The following is a 24,427-nucleotide window of genomic DNA, read 5'->3' on the forward strand; positions in this document are numbered from 1 at the left end:
AATACTCTATTCCTTAAACTTCCAGTGGCATAAGGAGAAGATAAATGTGTTAAGACTTACACTTCCTGCAGTATTGTGGCATCATAAAATCATATGAGCCTAATGCTATACTGATTGCTGCTCAGAAACTTTGTATTAAAACATTTCAAATATACTGTGATTTATTGGAGTCATATTGTTATCTGAATCACTTGTAAATTTTATAACTTTTCTAAAAGGTTTTCCTCCCTCATAATTACATCCCTGAGCTTTCACTTAGATTGTATGTTGAACAGGAAGGACACCCAGAAGCAAAAAAAGAAACCCTCAGCATCTTCTGAGAGTGAGAGTCTCTGAACCACTTGCTTCCATATTACAGTTAAATTTCAGCACCCTCATAATGAGTGTAAAACCTGTGTACCTGAGAGATGCTAAGGGGTTTAGGTTGGCCCATCTCAGGCATCTATAAATGCATGCTTTACAAATGTAACTTTTTCCCCCACAGAAGAATTCTTAGAACATGCAGTCACATATCAGCAGTTTGTGGACAATCCTGCTATCATCGATGACCCTAACCTTGTGGTTAAGATTGGAAATAAGTAAGTATATTTCAGAAAAAAAAATTTACTGTTGTAACAAAGACACTTCTGTGGCACTTCTGTGCATTAGATCAGTTTAGCCATAGCTGAAAAACAGGTTTTGAATGTCTGTAGCTTGGATTCATCCAGAAAGATTCAATTCCATGGTGAATTCAGCCCCTTCTAGTTACCTTTCCTCCATTAAATTGAACGTAAAGAGCAGTTTCAAATGACCTATTAGAGCTAACTGACACAATTTGAATTTCAAGAAGCTACTATTAAATGCTGATAGTATTCACACTCAATTGACAGAGTAAAAATTAAATATGATATGAACTTGCTAAGGCTTGCCCTGAGCCAGTTTGGATAATTAATATTTGCAGGGATGTGTCAGTCTGCTTGCAGTCACTCAGTACCCAGCAATTTTTTTGTATGTACTGAATATTTTGCTAATATGCCTGTCTGGAGGCATTGCTTTTCAAGACTTGTCAAACTTCAGCCACTGAGTATGAGACTTAAATTTCTGCAAGGCTAAGATTATTTCATGTTTATATTGCCAGCAGCAGGGCAGCACTGTAGTCTATGCTATATGCAGATGCAGCTATTTGAAGGATTCTTTAACTTAAAACCTTACACCTGGCAAACAGTGTTAGAGGATAGAGGAGGCATCATGGCATTGTGCTGCACTTAGAGGTTTGGCTACCCTTAGTCACAGACTTTGCCTATGCAAATCTCATGTACCAGGTGATAGTTTGTATTGTGTATGTTATGGCCTCTTACCTGACCCTCTCTGTGCTCTGAGGTGAGTCATTTCCTGCTTCCCTGACAGTCATTTGGATTTGATGATAGTATTTACCTGCTTACTGAATGTGTTGAGAATAAAAGAGTGCTTAGTGAGGATCTTACTGTCATATTCTCTGAATGTTGTGTGAGCTTCAACTTCCCTAGACAATGGATACTGTAATTGTCCTACTGTCTGTAACAAGAGTTGATCCCTCTTCAACATGTAATAGCAGAAGCTTGACATTCTACAGACTACAGCCCTTGACTTTTATGTAGTTCCTTGATGAAAAAATGGAAAAACTTGTAAAAAATGTGTCTCATGCTGTGATAATGAGGTATAGTAAGGACATTAGCTGGATGGATGGTTCCCAGAGAGTTGTGGTCAATGGCTCTATGTCCAGGTGGAGGGTGATAATGAGCAGTGTTCCTCAGGGCTCTGTCTTGGGACTGGTGCTCTTCAGTGTCTTTATCAATGACGTAGACTGTGAGATGGAGCACACCTTCAGCAAGTTTGCAGATGACACAAAACTGAGTAGTGCAGTTGAATCAACAGAAGGAAGGGATGCCAGCCAGAGGGACCTGGACAAACTTGAGAAATGGGCCCATGAAAACCTCATGAAGGTCAACAAGTTCGAATGCAAGGTACTGTGACTGGGTCAGGGCAATCCCAGGCATGAGTACAGATTGGGAGATGAAGTCATTGAGAGCAGCCCTGCGGGGAAGGACTTGGGGGTTCTGGTGAATGAAAAGTGGGACATGAGCCAAAAGTCTGTGTTTACAGTCCAGAAGGCCAACCACATCCTGAGCTGCATCCAAAGCTGTGTAGCCAGCAGGTCAGGGGAGGTGATTCTGCCCCTCTACTCTGCTCTGGTGAGACCCCACCTGCAGTGCTGTGTCCAGCACAGGAAGGACACGGACCTGTTTGAGCAAGTCTGAAGGAAGGACACAAAGGTGTGATCAGAGGGCTGGAGCACCTCTCCTATGAAGACAGGATGACGGGGCTGGGGCTGCTCAGCCTGGAGAAGAGAAGGCTCTGGGGAGACTTCATTGCAGCTTTTTTCTGCTTCAAGGGAGCTTAGGAAAAAGGAGAGCAACTTTTTACATGGGCTGATAGTGATAGGGTAAGGAGGAACAGTTTTAAACTAAAAGAGGAAAGATTTAGATTAGATGTTAGGAGGAATCCTTTACTGTGAATTGCTGGAACAGGTTACCCAGAGAAGTGGTGGATGCACCATCCCTGGAAGTGTTCAAGACAAGGTTGGATGGGGCCCTGAGTAACTGGTCTAGTGACAGGTGTCACTTCCCTTAGCAGGTGAGTTGGAATTAGATGATCTTTAAGGACCCTTCCAACCCAAACCATTCTGTGATTCTGTGATGACTTGAGGAATGTGTGACAAATACCCTTTCTAAAGGGTCTAGCTTCTCTTACATACCCTGAAAAGTATATGCCATAAATACCTGTGGAATAAGATGGGTCTGTTATTACTAGTGCAGACCAGAGTTTGACCTGTGTTTCATGGCTTTTACCTGCCAGGTGATAAATACGAAGTAGATTGTCAATTGGGATTACAAAATGCAGTGATTATCTCTCTTGCGTGCCCAGGTACTATAACTGGACGACAGCTGGTCCCCTTCTGCTGGCAATGCAGGCATTCCAGAAACCTTTGCCAAAGGTGAGATTGAACATGAAGATTGGTAAGAAGAGGAGTTGTGAAATTATGCCATTGATTAAGGGAGGGAAGAGGGTTGTTGTACAAGAGAACACAATACTATCTATCCACACGTAACTGTTCGTCTGGCCTATGCTAAGGGCTAAATAAGCCGGACTAAGTTTGGTTTGTGAATAGTGTTTGCCTGCCAGGCGATTACAACTATTTTGAAGAAGGAAAACTTCCTTTTTTACTTCGTTAATATGGATTGTAAACATAAAGTATGTTGACCCATGTTAGTGTTTGAGAAAAATCATCTATGAGTGTGAAATTCAGTGTGTTCATATTTTTTTTTAGTGGTTAATGTGTATTCTAAAGGCTGATAACTTTTTAGGCAGTGCAATTTTAGTTTAGTGGAGAAACCGGTATTTATAGTTGGAGCAATCCGTATGATTGGGAAGATTTACTTGGTTGAACTGTACCTCTGAAACTAAAATTACTCATTTATGCTACCAGTCATCGTACTGGTTTTCTTCATGACTTGTTATTTAGAGTTTTGATTTGCGATAGTTATGAAACTAAGGAATGGAAATGCTAAGATACTTTATTAAAACAGACACTGTGAAGTGATTGAAAACTGCAGTTTTTGCAAAAAGAAATCACTCATGTTCTGCAAAATAGACTTAAATGCATGTCTTATTTTAAGCATGTGAATTCTCTCACTAAAAGTCAATAGGACATTGCTTGAAGTTATCAATATGTTTGAGAACCTCTTTAAATTGTAGCTGTTGTTCTCAGTGGTGGCATTCCATTCTCAGTAGCTCCATCTACTCCCTGTTTTTGTTATTTTGTTTAAAAAGCTGTCATTTGCTCAACTTTATTCCTCTGTAATTTCTTTTTTGACCTCATATACTTTAAATAATACAGCAGAGGGAACCTAGGGAAAAACTGAGAAAAGGGGTCCACACATTAGCTGAGTGAAACCTCCTCCCTTTACTGCTAAGATTTCTTTGAATTTTTTTCAATTTTTAAAAAATCACTAATGAACATCACAGCTTTCTTTTGGTGACTTTGCTTACAGTGGAAGCTAGCATCTCAGAAAGGCAGTGGCTAAGCTGATCCAGGGCATACCAAACCCTGTGGCCACCTTTACTGTAATATTTTCCCTTTTCATCTTTTGCTTCTCTCTGAGTGAAAGAATTCAGTTCTCTTGTTGCAATGCATAAGGCTCTAGTCATTATGGATATTGAAAGAAACTTCTCTGCTTATGTCTAGTACACAGAACCAATGAAAAGTAGCCAGGGTTTATAAAAAACCCAATTCTAACATTGTCATAAAAGCTAGTAATGTCTTTGCTTTTTTTCTAAACTGGTGATTAATGATGAACTTTGCAGTTATTTTTAAATGAGAATAGCCATCTTGCATGTCAGTTTTTTACTGTTTTGCATGACAACTCCTTCAGAAAGTGATATTTTTCTTTTTTTTAACATATAATTTGTACTAAATAACTTAAAAACAGTAGGTTCTCCATTCTAGACATTATACTAATATCTCTTTATGCTTTTTTTCTTCTTTGATTTGGTTTCTTTTTCATTTTCCTTTTAAATATACCATAAGTATTCATGCTTAAGTTACTTCAGAGCAGCTCTGGATACCATTAGATTTTGCTTTAGTAGAATGTATGGTCTACAGACAGTATGTTTACTTTTATTCTATTTATTATCAGTTAAAATTGTGTGTTTGGCACTTTTTCATTTACATATATCAGGTTGTCCTTTGTTTTGGGCCTTTTTTATGTTACCATCCATTTATCACAGGCAACTGTGGAATCTATAATGAGGGACAAGATGCCCAAAAAAGGTGGAAGGTGGTGGTTTTCATGGCGAGGGAGGAACAGCACTATTAAAGAGGTAAGTTTAAGAAGCAAGCAAGAGTTTCTTTTTGGTCGCAAAGGGAAGGCTGGGTATCTCCATATTCATCTCTCAGAACTTTACTTTAGAGAGCAACTCAGTAGTCAATTTGACTGAGGATATAGACATTAAGAGATATTTAAACATGATCTGGAGTCTGATTTCTTTTGACTTCAGAAAGCTTTGGATCAGACCCTACCTGAAACATTTGACTGAAGAGTTTTGGTTCTGCCTTTAATTTTATAAAGAAATCTGAGGCAGTATTATCTAATCTATTAAATCTCTTTCTGGGAACATAAAATCAAATAGTTGTGCCACTAATTTAATGTTTTAACGTAGATGACCTACCTTTCTGCAGCTTTCTTTTGATAGCTGAGGAGCAGACATATTTATGAGTAGTGTGAGCTGTAAAAATTAAGCAAAACCTAAGATGGAAAACTGACTATATATATTAGTTTGAAAGTCTTCTGGAGTTTCTTTTCAAAGCATTAAAAGTTTGTGGTAACAGTCTTAGAGCCATGGATGAACATTAAAGAGCAGTGAAAAAACCAAAGCTTTATATGAAATATTGATCTCCTGTCTAGACATATTTAATCTTTAAATTTTTCTAATAAAACCTCTTCATATTAATTTATTCTACTGAAGCATTAGTACTTGGGGGGAGAAAATGACTTCTAATATGATTTTATGGTTATGCCTCAGTCAGGAACTTCTTTAGCCTTGAAATAACCATTGTACTGATCTGTGAGTATGGGCTTCAGAGCATGAGATTTTAGTTTTGTAGTTGTTTGAAGTTTTTAGAATTTACCTCTGGAAGTATTTGGTTATCTCTTGAGTTGTAGAACTATTCACTATTTAAAAATCTTGTGGAATGACAATCAGTAGTGTTCAGGCTCTACTCAAGAGCAGTTTGGAGAGTTTTATTGGATTAAAAATTTTAATGATTCTATGAAAGGGAATTGCATTTTTTTCCATCTCCAGAGTCATACTTTGCTTTTTCAGGTGAAATCTAGCTATTTGAGGTGTATGAACTGAGTAGTTATGGAGTTGATCCCAGAACTTCAACAGTACTAGATATAAAATCTGATATTTCTCTACTTCTTCCATGCAAAACTAAATCTCAATTACCCTCTGGGTTTTATATTTTCATTTTTTAGGTCTTTGAACAGCCTACATTCTTTAAGGAAACCATGCGATTTTACTTTGCCTACAAGCAAAGGAAACAAACATGCTGTTGATTTTTTTCCAAGTTCATACAAGACAGAGTTTGATTTTCAAGTGTTTTTCTAAAGACATTTGCTTTCTGCTCAACAGGAGATACCTAGCTACTCATACTTGTGTTTTTGCAGGAAACAAAGCCAGAGCAAGGTATGAGTGAGAGTGGACTTACAGAAGACTCTTCACAGATGAGCAGGGCAAACAGGTATCCTCAAAATTATCTGTACCTCAAATAAGCAAGAATTACCTTTTAAAAGTGAAAGCACCTCGTATATTTTGATCAAAGAAATACTGTCTCAGTGAAATAAGTTTAGTTTGTTACTAATTGCACAACATAAGTGCAGATAGGAGGTCTCTGCCCATGGCAGGGTTGCAGACTTTGCGGGTGCACCCTGGCATTTCTGTGGTTTGACTGGCAGCTCTGTGGCACACATTCCCATTTCAAGGGAACATCATGGATGAACCCATGTTTTTGTCAGATCCCAGTTGCTAAAATTTTCAATTTACTTGGCTTTATGGCCTGACCACTTAAATTGTTCCTGCATATTTTGGGAAGTTCAGGGGCCTAAGACTTTCCAGAGTGTTTTTCACAGGTAATAGCCATGTTTTCTGTTACTTCTTTCAAGGATTGCAGGAGTCTCTTCCTTCTTGTGCTCCAAACAAATCACAGTGTATAGCCAGAATCTCACCTTTAGGAAGGTTTCATAAGATGAGCTTTAACTTGCTTTGGAGGGATGAGTTACCCAGGAGCAGCTCTTCTACCTTGTCCCTTTTCTGTGCTTACAGATCTTAGTGTAAAGACAGCTCATTTATGTGCTGTCTGAACTTACAGTTGAAAAGCCCCAGATTCAGATATTCTCATTATGTTAAGTTTGGGAATCACCTTTCTGAAACAAAAAGGTCATTAGCTGTTGTTCTTTCTGGTGGTCAACAACTGCAATCCAGGTGAATGGGCTGGAAGGAAGATTCCTCATTCTGTAGGAGACTGGCTGTTGTCTCTGTTTCCTCTCTGAGATTGAGAGCCGTGGAATAAATCAGGAAGGTTGATTTTACTTTTAAGGATGACACATGACATTTAGGTCTGTTTCTTACATGGTTGTTTGAAGATAAGCTTTAAAGTGGGATTAAGACTTCAAGCAGACTAGATTCTGAAATTGGTGTTCTTTGTTTAAATTTTAACTGGCCTTGGATGTCTGTAATTAAAAATTTACTGTTTGCCATCACAATGTGACAAGTGGGATGTTGAGAAAAGTTTTCGAGATGAGATGTCACAAAAGATAAAATAGGCTTTTAAATGTTGCTAGTCACAACATACAGTACCTTGGTACTGGGTCAAAACTTCATAACATCAAACAATGTCCAGGTGTGATTGAATAAGAGGCCAAATGCTGATTGTTTTAAAGATAAGATTTGTAGGATCTGAAAGAGTATTTTACCTTCTACCTACAGTGATAGATTTTTTTTTACTGTAGGAAAACTTTTTCTCTGAAGACTAATACCCTTAACAAATCTCTAAAAAATGGTTGTACCAGAAAAAAAAGACCCAACCTATACCAATGCATATTTAAACAGAATAGTGTGAGGGAGCTCAGGTTTTATGACTTTTCATCATTGTATCCTGAATGGGATAATCCTGAAAATTCTGGAAAAGAATAATCCAATGAGCTGAACTTGGTCAGTGAAAGAGAAAGATAAGTTACTTTCTGTAATAAAATTTCCACCACCTGCATTTCTTTTTTATTAATTTTTAAATTCTTTGGGGAAGGAGAGAAGGGGGAAGAGAAAGCCAGAATAACAAATGCATCTCTCTTCTCCTGAGAACAGAGGATTTTTTGTAGTTATAATATCTGGTGGGTATTTTTTTTTTTTTACCACTATGAGATTTTTGAGTCAATGCAGCACATTAGTTTATATTTGTTAAATTTAAGTAGTGAAAACAAGTGAATGACTAGAGATATCCAACATAATGGGGAATAATGGGGAACATGCATGAATGAAAATTCAGTGCTTCATTGATATATTCAAAGTCATATTGTGAATGACCTCCTGTGAGACAGTACTTGGAAGCAGAGAATCAAGGACTTACTTGGTGACTCACTGTTAATGCATTTTTAATGGATACTGAGATGCATTTACTGACATGATAACATAATTTTCTGTGTGTGCAATGTTCCAGAATAAAAGATGAATCTTCTTCAAGTGATGAAGACCCTAGAGCTGCCAAACAAAACCTTGGGTCATTACAAACCAACTCCAGTCATCTCTCATTATTGTCTGGAGTCAGTTACAAAAAATCTCTTCGACTCACTTCTGACCAGCTTGTGAGTTAATTTTACATCCTTGTCCTCAATGTCATTTCTAGTACAATATGAACCACATCGTTATTCAGGCTTGCAAAGCTTAATTACCTCTCATGTCTTCCATTTAATTCTCTCTCCTGTTACATTTTAAAAAAAATCAACTTTTCCTTTCTCTTTTATATATTAAGCATGAATGTTGTTCCTTGCAGCAAGTGCTGGCATTCAGAGGTGGGATCTCATTTAGAAAAATGTCAAAATTAAATTCCAAAGTATGTGTTTTACACCTGTGTAAAAGTGTACTGGAGCCACATCATTTTTTGTAGTATATATAATGTGTATATATACACATTATATATAATACATATACTATATATATAAAGGCCTCTCTTTTTTCTTTTTTTCCTTTTCTCCTTTCCTCCTTTCCTTTCCTTTCCTTTCCTCTCATTCATAGGCAGACAGTCACATTTTGCATAAATATGCTTTTCTGTTAATAACTTCTAAAGGAGCTACTTGTGAATTTACCATGAGGCCAGACTATTAACTGCTTTGAAGCAATTTCTTTTCCTCTGTGACAGAAGTGTTTTGACTAATAGTGACAAAACTGTTTCAGTTTTGTGTTCTGTACATTTCAATTTGATCTGGAAAAATGGGCTACTTCAGGCAAATACTTTTTGTCGTCTTATCTACAGGCAATCAATTTTCTGAAGGAAACTTACACAAGGTGTACAACATTAAACAGCCCATTGCTCACTGCCTGGATAATTTGTAAGAAATACAGAATTTTTCCCAAGAGATAGATGGCATGTGTTGGTAATTTTCTATAGCAAACAGAAAGCAAAGGTGGCATAAATATATTGGTACATTTCTGTTTCAGAAACCTTGCAGAAATTAACTGAAGCTAAAACCGCTCTTAAATTGTTTTCTTGATGAAACAAGAAAACAGTTACCCATCAGTTATTCTTCATTCCCACCTCCTTTTCACTTTTTTACTAATTGAAAAACAGCCATGAAAGATAACTAAGAAAAAGATACACTTAGAATATTAAATTCCTACAGGTTTGGGGAAAATGAACAGGTAGGTCCACAAATAAAGTCAAACCAATAGTCTCTTGTCCAGCATGTCACTGAGTAACACAGGAAACAGTGAAAGTCAGCAAAGTGGGAGAGTGAAGGATATTTAGTGGAGACTGAAGGGTAATAGGTCATGTGGTGTGAGAGGTAGGTTATTGTATGAAAGAGATGAAATACCACAGAACACAAATCCCCATATAAACACTCTTAATTAGAGTTTATGGAACTTCATGTTACTCACATGCCTCTGCATGTGTACCTATATCTCAGAATAGAAAACCCCAGAGATGGTTCCTATGCCACCATTTGTTGCTGTTCATGTGAACATCTGGGGATTTTATTTTTTTTAAATATACCTTAATTGTGAAACAGATTTTTTTTTATTTACTTTGTTCTGTTCTATATATCAATGCCTAATATACACAACGGAGGACAAACCTCTGCTGTCCTTATTTAGACCACAGCTCTGCTGAAAGCAGTAAGATTCAGTGTGACCGAGGCAATGATCATCTGTGGCTTTGTGTTTGCACTGTGCCCATTTCACATGCTCAGTTTGTTGATCATCTTGCTGATAATGTCTTGCAGAAAAGCTTAAAGCTCAAGAATGGCCCCAACGATGTGACCTTTAGTGTTACAACACAGTATCAAGGCACTTGCCGCTGCGAAGGCACCATTTACCTATGGAATTGGGATGACAAAGTTGTTATTTCTGACATTGATGGAACCATCACACGGTAAGTTCATGAACAGGGAGAGACTTTATCTGCAAGGACAAGTTGCTCTTTAGACTAAAGGCAAAAATAATTAACAGGGAATTCTGAATCAGAGAATCATTACATTCCAGCGTTTTCTGAGGGTATTTATTTTTTTAAAAAAATTTGGCTATCAAACAGTGCAAGAATCCTTAGCTGAATTCTTAATTTAATAAAGATACATGCCATATGTTCCCATTATTTGTCACCTGTTGGTGTTTCATGATAGTATTTACAGTAGTATTGGAGGACTTTCTGCAAAATCCTAACTTTTTTGCTGCATGACACTTACGAAGCGCACTTGCTGCATTAAAAAGAAGAAACATGAGAATTTTGTTTTAGAAGAAATTACTAGGGCATTCCAGTGAGAGGCATTACTATTATTTAGAAGACAAGACTCCAAAATCAATGTCAGAATTAGAATCTGATGGAAAGTTTCAGATTAGTACTTTGGATAAAAACCCAGAATTTTGGAGTGACCAAAATGATTCACTGACTCGCTGATTTTTATTTAGTTAGTTATTTAACATTGGGGAAAACTATTGTGTGTGGAACAGGGGAAACACAAAAACATTGTCTTTTTAAGTGAAATGCTTAGATTTTGTTTTTAAATCAATTTATTTCAAAATGAAACTTAGCTTTATGTAATGAGAAAAAAGAATGAGGAAAAATAATTTCCAAGAGTAATCTGGGAGGAACTAAAATACTTGATTTAAACTGAAACTCTCTTCTTTCTTGTGATTTATCCATTGTATTGCAGACTTCTTTTTCGGTATAAACTTTTGTTTTTTAAGCTTCAGTAAAGTTAATGGGATCTATTCTTCACTCTGTTGTTGAGCTGCCCAGAGTTACTTAATCACTTCACCTTACAATACCAGTGCAAATCCACCCTAAACCACTGCCCAATGTTTTTCCCTCTACGATGCAAGATATTCAGGGTGTGGACTTCTTGCTGTGTATCTGTACAATGCTTAGTCAAGCAATGTGTCTGTTTGCACCATTTGTTATTATACTGTAAATAATTTTCTCATATAAAGCAGGAAATATATTGAAATCAGAATAAATATTTCAAAATACTTCATATGTGACCAACTCCTGGCTTTATGTGGAGAAGTTTGAAGTAAGCTAGAATGTGGCTTATCTCATGCTCTCAATTTCCCATAAACTTCCCTTATGAATATATTTGGTTTATTTAGAAAATATTTAATGTAAACCTGAAAAGGTATGCTTAGTACTGGTGGCCTCCTACGTGTCTGATTGATGGCCTATGTACTGTAATTTCCATGTTACCTTATGGGTCACAAGCTTATCTATCTTGGGGCACGAGAGTAATTAAAACAGTGTGGCCAAGGATGAGCACATCAATCTGTCTCAAAAGAAAGGGGAATAATAAAATAATCCTCCTCTGATTATGATCAGTACCTTACAGAAAACATTATTTTCATTTGCTGCTAGCCAAGTAAGCTAGGGGGGTTTGTGTTATGAACTGTTATTATAAGTGTTGGGTTTTTTCGGGTCGGTTATATTGTTTTTTCTTTATTCAGGTCAGATACTTTAGGCCATATTTTGCCAACTCTTGGCAAAGACTGGACACATCAAGGGATTGCAAAGTTGTACCATAAAGTGAGCCAGTGAGTATTCAGTAAATCTGTTCATGCATCTGTGGCTTGTTTGTGTTTATTTATTTGCACATAAAAATTAAAATTTCTCTTACGTTTCTCTTAACCTATAAGGGTAAAAATTTCATCAATATCTCATCACTTCAGTGATGCTTACACAGTGCAAACATCTACTGCATGGTGTCCAGAGCAAAACCTGCTTTGTGATACCAAAAGCAAAAGCCCCCTATCTATGAGTAGTGATTGCTCTGCCAACCATCCCAAACAGATACCTACAGTTAGTTCCAAAGACTGTAGTAATTTGAATGAGTTATACAGTTGCAGTGTGTAATTTTTTAATACTGATGATTATACAATTAATTTTGTTATTCCTCTATACAAGTGTTTGTTGCTATTCCATTGTTAAATTGAAATGTTAGGAAGGATCAGTCTTAAAATATTTTTGTGTCATTGGTTAATTTTGAGAGTAGGTGATAAGTAAACATTGCTTAAAGTACAATTTAAAGTTATTGAAAGTCAGTAAGGCATATACTGTGAACAGCCTAAGGAAAAGGCTTTAACCTGGCAACACTGTATTATAATCCAGTAATTGACCTGCACTGATGCCTGTTGGTCCACAGTGATAAATAGTTTCCATGCCACTGGAGGAGGTAAAGGATTGGATTCATCATGTTTAGGTGTGGCTTTTGCATTCTCTGTAATCCATGGAAAAAGGTGGGCATCTTCAGAAAGTAGCTCAGTACACCTGAGATCTAACCATGTTTAGAAAAAAATATTTTTTCCCGTTAATTATTGAAGAAATATTGGGCAACAGTATATCAGCTGTGCTCTAGGTCAGTTAATGTCATTAACAAGGAGACTATCTGGGTATTACCTAGAGCAATATATTCCAAAAAATTGTGGATGTTTCCTCTGATGAATATGAACAGGAGAAAAACAGTCAGACAGTACCAGCTCACATGGGGTGATGTGTGGGAATGCTTCTAGGTGAGCAAGGCTGGTGCAAAAGTACAAGTGTACTGTTGGTTCCCTTGATACATTTTACAATGTAGTCAAGCCATTGTGTATACTGGAAAGACAAAGACAGAGTATGGTGAATTTTGTAATTATCCACTGAGAGAAAAAAGGAAATGAGGAAAAATTAATTAATGTCTGAATGGGATCAGATAAAGTATCTGATTTTAATTTTTACAAGGAGGATTACTGATTGCTGTTTTCTTTTATTGTATTAAAGTCAGCTTTTCTTAGATATTCAAATTACCATAAATGTACCTCTGGTACACATCACAACTGTCCTCTTAGTTAATCTGATTTGTTCTGTGTGCTAGGGTTATGCTAAGGTTCGTTTATTGCTTTTTGTTTTACATGGATGATGAATTATAAATTATGGATGATGAAATCTAATTATGCCAGAGACACTTGTCTGTGTGTAAACATACGTGTACACAGAAAAGATAAGACAGCCTGGGAATTCACATGCTGAGTTCTGTGTATAAGCTCTGCATTACATTTGGTGAAAATGTTAATTAATTTTTTTAATTGCAGTTGTTATTTCTGTGCCTGCCAGCACTGTCAGTTGTTAGGGCTTTGATGATCATAAACATAGGGGAAAAAATAGATTTGAGTCATGTTGGTTTTCAAATTACTGAGTTAATTATGTAGTGGCTGGATATTACAGCTGAACACCATATAAATGTTCAGTAGTTAGATCTAATGACCATGCGTGCACTGAATACAATATTTCTGTATTTTATGAACAGTAATTTCTTTATAGGAATTGGAAAGTAAACTGCTATTAAGTTGAACTAGTATCAGATAGGACTCTGTTCTGCCATGAACAGAACCAAAGGCAACCTATGACTTCTGCCAAAACTTATTTCAGTGTCAAGTTAAGGATTACTTCTCATACTGTATTTTGAAGTTCAAATATGTTTCAACTTGAAGTAATATGTTACTGCTGCACATAAACTAGTCTGTTTTTGTAGAGGCCCAAGAGGCAGGAATGCAATACTGTTAGTAAAGCAAAGGCCTATACACCATTATCTGTTTTATGCCAAGTGTTTTCATCTTCACAGATGTCATTTCAGTTAATTCTAGGGACAATGGTTCTACCATGCAGGGGTGGATAGGAAACCATGAGGAGTTGTAAGTCATGAGAAGGGCAGAGATAAATGACCCCTCTTTAGGTGCAGTCACAAAATGCAGTGGAACTAGATAGGTTTTAATTATTCAGGTTTCTGGCATAAATGTTTTTATTCCTTTTAAATCAAGTTACGTTAAACATAAGTCTGTTTAATAGTCATGACTTGGTTAATGTAAAAGTAAGCCCCAAAATTAATACTTAAATACCTGCTTTATTTTTACAGTAGTTTCTTCTTTTGTATCTGCTCACAGAAATGGATATAAGTTTTTGTACTGCTCGGCACGTGCTATTGGAATGGCAGGCATGACCAGAGGATACTTGCACTGGGTCAATGAACGAGGAACTGTGCTGCCTCAGGGGCCAGTGTTACTGAGTCCAAGCAGCCTGTTCTCAGCTCTTCACAGGTAATGCAATTTTGCTTTTATGCAGAAAGAAACTGCAAGGTTGGTGGAGGCTGAATTCTCAACTTTTTTAAATCGGAGTGCTTGAAATAATTTATGATTTTTTTTTCTTACATATTGGTGCAAAATTTCACTAAGAAGAAATTTTGTTAGAGAGAGACCAAATTCAATAGGTAGTTAATAGATGGTTTTCTTAGTTTATGTCTTAGATGTATATTGAGGCAACTCTATGTTCTCTGTTTGCCAATAGCTACTGCTTGATGACTTCATGCGTTTAATATTCATTCATTCATGGCTAGGCTTCGCGAACAAAGATTTGGGGGAGGGCTCTACCCACATTTGCTGCAAGTGCTCTGGTGGCTAAAGAGGCCAATGCAAGATAGACCAGTCCAGTTGCAAAAGGCACAGCAGAAAGACTCCTTGGATGGTATCGGCAAGACACGATTCTTTTTGCGTTGTCTTTTCTCCTCGAGAGTGATCCTGCGTGTGTTCTCAAAGGAGACAGCTGCGTTATAGATGGTGTGTCTCCAGACCTCCCGATTGGAGGCCAGAGTAGACCAGTTATGATGATCAATATGGCCAAGGCTGAGATGTTGTTTCAGGGAGTCCTTGTATCTTCTCTTTGGGGCTCCTCTCTTGCGGCAGCCAGTGACAAGTTCACCATAAAGCAAGATCTTAGGGAGGCGGTGGTCCTTCATCCTGGAGACGTGCCCTGCCCAGCGCAGCTGTGTTCTCATCAACATGGCCTCAATACTCGTAGACGTGACAGTTCGTGGGCAATTAGGGCAGAATGACGCTCAGGACATCCACTATCTGCAGTATCAAGTATGGTTCTGATGTTCCAGCATGTGAGTGTCAATTTGGGTACACCTTTGAAGGCAGGTGTATGCCTTTGTCTGTTAATCTTTGTTTGACCACAATTAGAAGATGCCCATTGTCCTGCGGTTAACCAACCGGGTGAAGGGTGGAGATGAGCTTTGGTTAGACCACCTTTTCTGGGCCCCTCTCCATGTGGAGCAAGCAGTGCTGTCCTTGAAAAAGGCTGCTTGGTCATTCAGGATGCTGCTGCAATAGACTGTCATCTCTGGGGTCAGTCTCAGGCGACCAATGTCCTGAACCACCTGTATGCAGAGTTGGGTCTGCTGCTTCCAGTGCACCTTTCACCTGCCATTTCGACCCTCACCTGTCGCTACAGGGCTTTACAAATGTGGGTATAACCTTCAGGCCTGCGCAATGGATTTTTTAGGTGAGATGCAGCATGCGCAGAACTGGACCCACCCTTTCATCCTAAGGTTCATCTGCCGGGGCCGAGCAAACTCGGACGGTGGCAGCGAGGTCCTCAGGATGTAGGTTTGATTAGAGTGACCTTCTCTTAGATGGATGGCCTTACAGGGCTAAGCAAGCTCCATCTGCCCGGGTTAGGAATCAGAGTTGTCCTTCTCCTGGGATGACTGCCAGGAGGCTAGTGAGCCCATTCTACCCATGAAGACATTTTAACTGACCCTTCAGTTTTGACCTTTCTGGCATGGGAGACCCTGCTGAAGGCATGTACCTTCACCAGCATAGCTCACAACCTCATAGGGGGTGTTTATATGGTGTGTATTTAGCTATAGAAGAAATGTGGACATTTTAATAGCAATCCTTCTTGTCTTGATCTGTAAGGTGTTCCAATTGACATAAATATATTTTTGTGTGAGATTATTTCTTAGTGGGTTTTGAAGAAATTCGTGTGAAAATGAAATGAACTTTTTACGTGCCTGACTGCACTGTGGAATTCTGTGTGGACAGTGTTAACTTTTCTAGGTGTTGAATTGCAATAAGTGAATAAGAATAGCACAGATTATGAATATCATACCTTCTTCCTAATTCAGTGAAGCATGTCAAGTGATTACTGAAAATATTTTAAGCTAAGTTAAAAGCTGCTGTGACAGGATATATTTCATTAGAATTTTTAATGGAAGGTTGTTCAGATGTTCTCCTGATTGAGTGGCATGCTACAGGCAATCTTACCAGTCACATTCTAAATATAAGAAACTGTGGAGGTATTATTGTGCACTTCTCGGACTGATTAAACAGTAAATGCAGCGAAAAGGTAGTTACTGTTATCTTATGCTCCTCATATCTAGAAATACATTTAAAGTGATACTATTTTTGGTATCTTGTTTAGACTAAAGAATGCCCATCTTTCAGTGTACACTGTTGTAACTGCTGTGGTGTGTGGGCAATAAATTACTGCATTGTTATCCATAGATTTAATTATTCTAGTTTTGAGATCAGGTGTATGCAAGGAAAGATAGTTTTATTTGTCTATTGCGCATTCTCAAACTTTGATTTATACACGGATCTCCTGTTCCAAAGGGCTGTTTTACTCCTATGAACTTTCTATATTATTCACATCTTCCTTGACATATGTGTTGGTGCTAGGATCTGGGATTCTGAGCTTCATAAGCGCTTTTGTGTCATGCTGGCATCTTCCTATGTTATGGGAACTCCAGACTCTGCCACCTGCTCAGTCTTCTTGCCAAGAGAAGCTGTTGTGAAAGGGCTTTTGCCCAGGGATGAGATAACTACTCTGTTCATTAATGAATTTTATATTCTGTAAGGAGAACTGAAGAGAAATAGAAGATTCCTTTATTCCTTAACTTTTGTTAATTAGCCCTGATGGAGGATCCTGACTGTAGAAGTATCTTAACAGGCTGAGTTGCTTCTAGCACATATGGTGATCGGAGTCCTTTTAAAAACAAAATTTAAAAAAAGGCGCTATACATAGTGAGGGCTAATGTAATCTCTGAATCATTCTGCAGTTCACAGGAGGCAGTTTATTTGATGACAGTTTATGCCTCAGAGGGCTTGATTTAGCTACTCCTTGTAATCCACCATCCTTGCTCAGTAACCATCTTTGCAATGTAGGTTTCAATAGAAGTTCCCTTGGATTTATTTACTGTGCCCATTATGTAAGCTTTGGAATACTTGGGTTTTGTCTTCATGAGCACTCTGACTTCAAAAAGAAGTAAGAGAAGAGTGGGTACTCTGTATCAGTATCCAGCTAGGCAAAAATGTTGAATAATGAAAATAAAGTGTTTTGTTCTGTATTTCATGTGTACTTATTCAGCTTCCCTTTTTTATAATTTCAGGGAGGTCATAGAAAAGAAGCCAGAAAAATTTAAAGTTCAGTGTTTGACAGACATCAAAAATTTGTTTTATCCTAACACAGAACCCTTTTATGCTGCTTTTGGAAACAGACCTGCTGTAAGTAATAGCTGAATTTATTTCTATTGCAGAGAACAGAAAGGCTGCTGTTATTTCATGGTTCTGTTGCATTAGAGCCTAGAAGCTGTAAATGAGAGTTAAGAATATTTTATTAGGCCCTGTACTAAGGAAAATATAAAGGTTCTTCAAAAATACCACAATGTAGGATGCATGGAAGAACAGCAAAGTAACTATGTTAGATCTGCATAAATTGGCAGTTAATCTTGTGGTGAAACACTGATCTCCTTTAAATCCACACAAATACAGTGTCAGTGAGATACCTGTGGACACACAGAAAATATTTCAGATTAATATTGGTAGGACTTAGGCTTCAGACTCTTGAGTCCACTCAAAAGAGCTTGGATGTCTCATTGAAGTCAAAAGTTTCTACTTTGTATGGAAAGTGATAAGTTTGACATGGAGAGGGGAAGATAGATCTCTGTCACTTATTTGGAGACTGTATCTTTGGGCCATAGATGGCTCTCACTCCTGCCCTAGGCCAAAGAATAATTTTATGCATTTAGAAAAGTAAACAGTCTCAGGAGCCAGGGCAGAGGTGGGGACCGTGGCATGTCTTTATCCCTTCTTTAAAAGCATTATGTCAGAGGTGACAGGAGGTCCTCACTGTCCAATTGCTATATTAAATTGTTATATCCTACACAGCTTAACTTCTGTTATCAAGATACCTTTAAACATATGGTTCTGAAATAAGTTTTTAAAAACTTTTATGATTTTGTATTATGGATGAATCTATTTCCAGTTCCATTTTTTTGAACCTTAGGGAAATAAAATAGCATAATCATTTTCATTCATATTGGAATAAAATTTCAAGTAAAACACTAAGGTAATGTTTCTGAAGTAATTGCTGATAATTCACTTCTCTGATTGCTGCCAGTGTACAGGCTTCAGGTATGTGATGTACCACTGGCTTTGTGAAAATCAGGATCATAGCTTTCTCAATTTTCTACTCTGCTTGTTTTGGTTTTGCTTTTTTTTTTGTTTTATTTTTCCAAGAACAAACTCCGGGAAATTTTTGTACTCACGGGTCTTACAGGTGTAGACAGTGCATGGACTGCCAAATTGCTGAATTCTTGAAGTGACTGCTGTTCACTTTTGTTCAGTTAATTTTTTTGGAACAGTCTTTACGATGTAGATATAAAAATAATCTCTGTATCTTCATTAACATTCCAGTTTTTTTCACCACCTTGGCTTTTAAAACCATGATTTATATTAGCAAAATGGAAGATTATTTTTACTCTGATCTTCTGGGAGATATTTTCATCTTTGATTTTGTCAAGCTTTTCTTCAGAACAGATCAAAACCTATTTATTACTTTCCTTAGCAATCTGGACTTCTTAGAAGACATTCTTAATTCTTACTTCTAACTCTACCTCCCATAGTTGCATCTCCATTACCTGCTGGGGTTTACTGCTGCTATTTTGGCATATATTTCTCGCTTTCCCTTCTTTTGCTCTTGCTCTGACATGGAGCATGGCACAAATCTGAACTCAGGAGCTAAGAGATGTTTCCAGGGATTTTAACGTAGACAAATTTGCTATGACTTCCTTTCGTGACCTTGTCCTTAAAAAAAAATTCTTCTTTTATGTGTCAGTTACATTTTAACCTCTGTACACTAGATACACAGTACAATGCACTCAGGAAATTAAATACTCTCTGAGAAAAAAAAAAGGTGCTTTTACACCAAATATCACTAGTTTTTTTATTGAATGTTATTGTTATGTCAAAGGAAAGTTATTGAAAAAAATGACCATGATTTTGATTAATAGTTTAAACAGGTCAATAGATTAAACTGAAGTGTCAAACTCTTTACCTAGCAGCAAATCGTGAGTTAGATTTACCTCATTTGTAACATAATGGAGAATATCAGGTACACGAGAACTAAATAAATTTAGTACCAATACTTTGTGAATATGTTCTTCTGTGTAATATATTCCAGTAAAAATAAACATTATAGTGCAAAGGTAGAATCATGATTTCTCTTTTTTTCTTTTCTTTTTAGGATGTTTATTCATACAAACAGGTGGGGGTTTCTTTAAACAGGATATTTACAGTTAACCCCAAAGGAGAACTTATACAGGAGCATGCAAAGACAAACATCTCATCGTAAGTAATCTCTTATCCCTAACATCTTATGGACTAAATTAATTTGCTGTGCTAATTTGAGACTCAAGTTGCCCAAAGATCCATTCAATTTCAGTAATGAAAGATTCCTTAGAATACTTCAAAGAAAACATAAATTTGGAATAAAATACAGACTTTCCACTTTCCTTCAGTTAAGCTGACAAAAGGATTTTTTTTCTGTATTTAATATAATATATCCCATCTACTTTAATCATGTAAAAGAATTTTAAGTGTATGATTTAGTCTGCATAAAAATGAGACTCACTAGTTTGCTGAAGCCATCTGTCTTTTCATGGCCTTTTCAAATTTCCTTTTTCTGGAGCTCCTATCTAGAAGAACCAGAAAACAAAATCTGAAGAGAGGACCGAGTGCTTCCAGCAAGATGCTTAGGCACTGGTAGCACCTACCACTGGAAATGGCGTTTAGTAATGTCAAGAGTGTCCTTAACTGAAGGGGAACCATATGGGTATAAAATAGGAATAATCAGTTGAGCAGGGAGCTGCTTGAGTGAAACTAGACAGAAATGGAGATGCAGAATGTGGTGCTTGAGTATTTGATCAGATAATCTGGGTGTAAGATGGCATCTGTTTCTTACTAGGTAAGAATAATTTGTTAGAATTAATGGATTAGAATGAATTTCTTATCTGAGCTGTGAATCCTTTCTGGAAGCTGTTCACCAAAATTGAGTTTAGTTTTATTCCTTTGAGGAGGGTGACTTGTCCACCTTGTCTGTTGGTAGTAGTCATACCTTACTGGTTGGGGACTTAAAAAAGTTCAAAATAAGATGATCTGAAATGGGTCTTTTTATTTGTTTGTTTTCCAGCTATGTCAGACTCTTTGAAGTGGTAGATCACATTTTCCCTTTGCTAAAAAGAAGCCATTCTTCAGACTTTCCTTGTTCTGACACCTACAGTCAGTTCACCTACTGGAGAGAACCTCTGCCGCCGTTTGAAACTCAGGATGTACATCCAGCCTCGTCTTAACTGCATCTCCAAACCCTTGGCCTCTGCTCAAAGAATGAGTTGGCTTGTATTGACAGGACAGCAGGTGGCTTTTGCTGTTGACAGTTCACCTGGAATCTGTGATGATGTGAGCATTGTATTCTTTTGCTGTGAGCACACTTAGAAATGCTTTTTCATATTTAGTCACGTTTCCAGACAAGAGGAGTCTTGCTGGGAGTAGGAGTTGCATTTCTAGGTCTTCACCTGGCTCCTCAAATTGTGCCATGCACTTTCATTGTGTAAGGTCACATAAAAGTGAACTGATGTTGGAGTTGCAGTTAAATGTGCCATAAGGTTGTAAGGTGGTTCCATGTCTGTTCTGCATCACTGAAGCCATCTTTCATCTCGTCAGAACCGCTTGCCAGTAAGGGAGCTGAAGGTGCTCACCGTTCCTGACATCGTCTGGTGACACGGACAGGGGTTGCAATCCATACATCAAAATTTTTCTCTCTGAAGGAGCAAATGATTCTTCCCGTTTCCCCTTGCTTGACCAACAAACTGTTTGTTTAAGAGTTAATTACTGGTCTAGATCCTCACTGATATACATCAGTATAGCTGTCAAAGCCAGTTGAGCCATGTTGATTTATTCCAGCCTGTTTTGACATGGGATATTTCTGAGGAAATAAATTATGTGTAGTCTAAATAGAAGATAAATGAAATAGGATGGCCAAATTCTGCCAGTCTTTTTCAATTTGAGAAGTATCATGCTTCAACAGTAGCTATTTAGATCAAGGTAAGTGGGCAAATGGAAGATACAGGCTATACTGTGCGTGGTGCTCACATTACTGAAGTGGGTGATTTTCAGTAAAGGCATTTTACCCACACCATGTGCTGAGGTTCAAGATTGTTACTGAGCCAAGAACACTGAGGATTTTGTCAAAATGGAATAGTTTTATTTGAAACATTACTTTGACTAAAATGTGACTTTTGATGCCGGTGAATGATGCATCTCAGGTTTTTACTGTATGGATTTTTTTGCTTTGTCTTGTAGTGTAAAGAATGGATACTTTTAGTGCAATTTACTCTCCTTTAAGGTAATGAACTCTCCTCTTTCATATTTTTTTCCTTATTTATCCAGACACAAGCTGTAGTTACTTTTTTTTGCTACCTGCTTTTGACAGCCTTAAGACTTAAATATGCGTGCTAAAAGCAATACTGCAGATCAGTTGATGATGTTTTCCAAATGGTCTGCCTTTACACAATGTGGTAGTTCAAATGTGGACTTCAAGTGCTCACATGCCAAATGATTCTCAAATGTGCTTATAGTTAGGAAAGTAACTTTTTTTTTTACTTCTAAAATATAGTGAAAAGTCTAATTGTTCTGAAACACTGAAAATGGCAGCATGGGATTCTATGTATATTGTATTTCAGTATGGCTAAACCCGTGGTTCACAAGCTGTGGTCTCTACCAGCTTGTGATCTCTGAGACTGTGGTACGTTTTACAGCTGCTTTGTAGTTTTTTCAGTTAAGGGTTTAATAACAGGAAGGCAGAGTGGCCCAGGAGAAATTTTAAGATATGATTATGGTTGTTATCACCCAGAAGTTTTGGAATGGCTGCTCTGTATCACATTTCTTCTGTTACAACAGATTCTGGTTTTGCATGTCAAGAGTGATGGCAATGTAGATGGGATGGTAAGTCTGCACGAGGGGTTTTCTAACTTTTAGTACTGCAGACTTTATCTGGTATGTCAGTGGGCCAATTTATGATTTTTCTCTGTGCCTTCAATAGTAATAAATATAAGTGCAATCCTTTACACAGCTGCAGTGTGCAGTGGTGAGCACTCCCTAGGTCTTCCTTTCACATGAACGCTTCTGCTTCAGGCAAGATGCATGTCCACTTTGGAGATACCAGGATTAGACACAATGAGGAACAAATGCAGATTGATTGTTCTCTCTTGGAAGTTTGAAGAAAATGCAAATATCTTTTTACTTAAAGATGGAAGAAATGTGGGGTGGATTTTCTGAAAGACGGTCGATGGGGATTGCAGGTTGCCAAACTGAGATAGTTGCGTCTCTAAATATAGCCACATGTTCCTTTAAGTGTCTAATAATATTTATAATTAATGATTGAATAAATGGATGAATGTCCTAGCTGCATCCTATTTAAATTCAGTTTTGGTAAAGGCCTATTTCAAACCATTTGTTATGTAAAATAAACCTAACTAACCCTTCTCTTCAATTAGAGGCTGTCAGTTTTGTCGTATTTATCCTTAACAATAGTAAAGATCTATTTTCCTAAGATATTACACACAGCAACTCCCAACAGAAAATGTGCTCCCTGAAAATTCTCCACAATTAAATGATGTGATATGTTTATTTATAAATTAATAAATAGGTAATCCAAGGTTGTTTGTCGCCATTTGTATTTCAAACCAAATGATAGTGTGAATAAGGGTCTGTTTTAATTCTGTCAGACTGTAGCTGTGGTGAAGTGCTGGTACAGGTAACCCTGAGATGCTGCAGAATTTGTCCCAGAGCTTTTCAAGACTTGGTTAAACAGGGTTATGGCTGACTTGATCTAGTGCTGGCAATCATCTGCTTCAAGGATGAAGTTGGACTGCATGACCTCCAGGGGTCTCTCCTGACCAGCATTTCTGCGATTCTGTGACATTAAACGCCTTGCCACTGACATGCTGTGTACCCCTGTGTATCCGAAAGTTGAAATATAGCTGAACAGTGTCCGGGATGTGTGTTTGTGAAATGTTTATCAAATTTGCTCACAGAGACACTTATGAAAATCAAGGGTTTGACCTGCTAGAAACATCAACCGTACTTTTCCAAAAAGTATAAGACATTTTGATTTGGTAGCTGATTAATTTTAGCATAATATTTAAACTGCTTTGTTAATTCATATAGAAGAAAAAGGGATCGTTTAACGAATTCCTACTCTTTCTGTGAAAGAAAAAATACCAACCTTGTTTGCAGTGTAATGCTGGGTTTTGTTACAGAAAGAATATGCTAACATAAGTATGCAGACACATTAAATCACACTATATTCAGTTCATGCAATACGCAGAAACTAGTATATGCAGCAGTTTATTTTCTTCAAGCTGATGGCCACACCACTCCAGCTGGGTCATGAGGGGAAAAGAATACCATACTTGGGGCATTAGTTACGTTGAAGATAAAATGTTACTGCTGTAATTTGGGGAGGGAGGAGAAAGAGGGTATTGGGTATTTTTATTTATAGATATGGATTATTATTATTTCAAAGCCTATTTATATACAGTATTTACTCTGTATATGTATGTGCTACTGCAATTATGAAAATAACACTTCATTTTGATCTGAATGCAACAAGGGTAGAAATATATATTGTAATAAAGGCAAATATAATTTTTTTCCTGACTTTTCTGTTTTTCTGTATCCTTTGACAATGGCAGAGTGCTTTTGAAGAACTACTGAAACCTGTAAAGTGTGGCTTTTGTAGCTCCAGTCTCTTTACCTGTTTCTTATTGGGGATATCCAGTGTAACTTGCACTATTTTTGCAGTTTGGCTAAAATGTTTTACCCAGAGCCTTTTCAAATGCAAAGAGTTTGCTGAGAGAGATGGGACCAGGGTCTGGTCTAGCTGTTTTGGGATATGAGAGCAGCACTTTGAAACCAAAAGCAACCAGACAGGAACTAGAGC

The 24,427-nt window shown here is 37.4% G+C and overlaps 1 protein-coding gene across 4 annotated transcripts in view; it reads left to right on the top strand.

Annotated features, from left to right (window-relative positions):
* The window catches only part of LPIN1 (lipin 1), a 46,518-nt gene extending 23,039 nt beyond the window's left edge, over positions 1 to 23,479 (top strand). For 2 of the 4 annotated variants that reach the window (XM_027722035.2, XM_039386947.1), the window contains 11 exons: positions 485 to 578; positions 2,944 to 3,013; positions 4,807 to 4,899; positions 6,249 to 6,322; positions 8,294 to 8,438; positions 10,074 to 10,222; positions 11,785 to 11,871; positions 14,254 to 14,406; positions 17,538 to 17,652; positions 19,673 to 19,776; positions 20,618 to 23,479. In XM_027722035.2, coding sequence (XP_027577836.1) covers positions 485 to 578; positions 2,944 to 3,013; positions 4,807 to 4,899; positions 6,249 to 6,322; positions 8,294 to 8,438; positions 10,074 to 10,222; positions 11,785 to 11,871; positions 14,254 to 14,406; positions 17,538 to 17,652; positions 19,673 to 19,776; positions 20,618 to 20,777 — 1,244 coding nt within the window. In that variant the 3' untranslated portion in view covers positions 20,778 to 23,479. Of the gene's footprint in view, positions 1 to 484; positions 579 to 2,943; positions 3,014 to 4,606; positions 4,685 to 4,806; positions 4,900 to 6,248; positions 6,323 to 8,293; positions 8,439 to 10,073; positions 10,223 to 11,784; positions 11,872 to 14,225; positions 14,407 to 17,537; positions 17,653 to 19,672; positions 19,777 to 20,617 lie in introns of those variants that run through there. The other 2 variants (XM_039386946.1, XM_039386948.1) reach the window with 2 other exon arrangements.
* Positions 23,480 to 24,427: the final 948 nt, after the last annotated feature.

Source organism: Pipra filicauda, unplaced genomic scaffold (assembly GCF_003945595.2).
Source record: "Pipra filicauda isolate LSUMZ 115617 unplaced genomic scaffold, ASM394559v2 scaffold518_size375886_pilon, whole genome shotgun sequence".
In the NCBI taxonomy this organism is placed as follows: Eukaryota; Metazoa; Chordata; class Aves; order Passeriformes; family Pipridae; genus Pipra; species Pipra filicauda.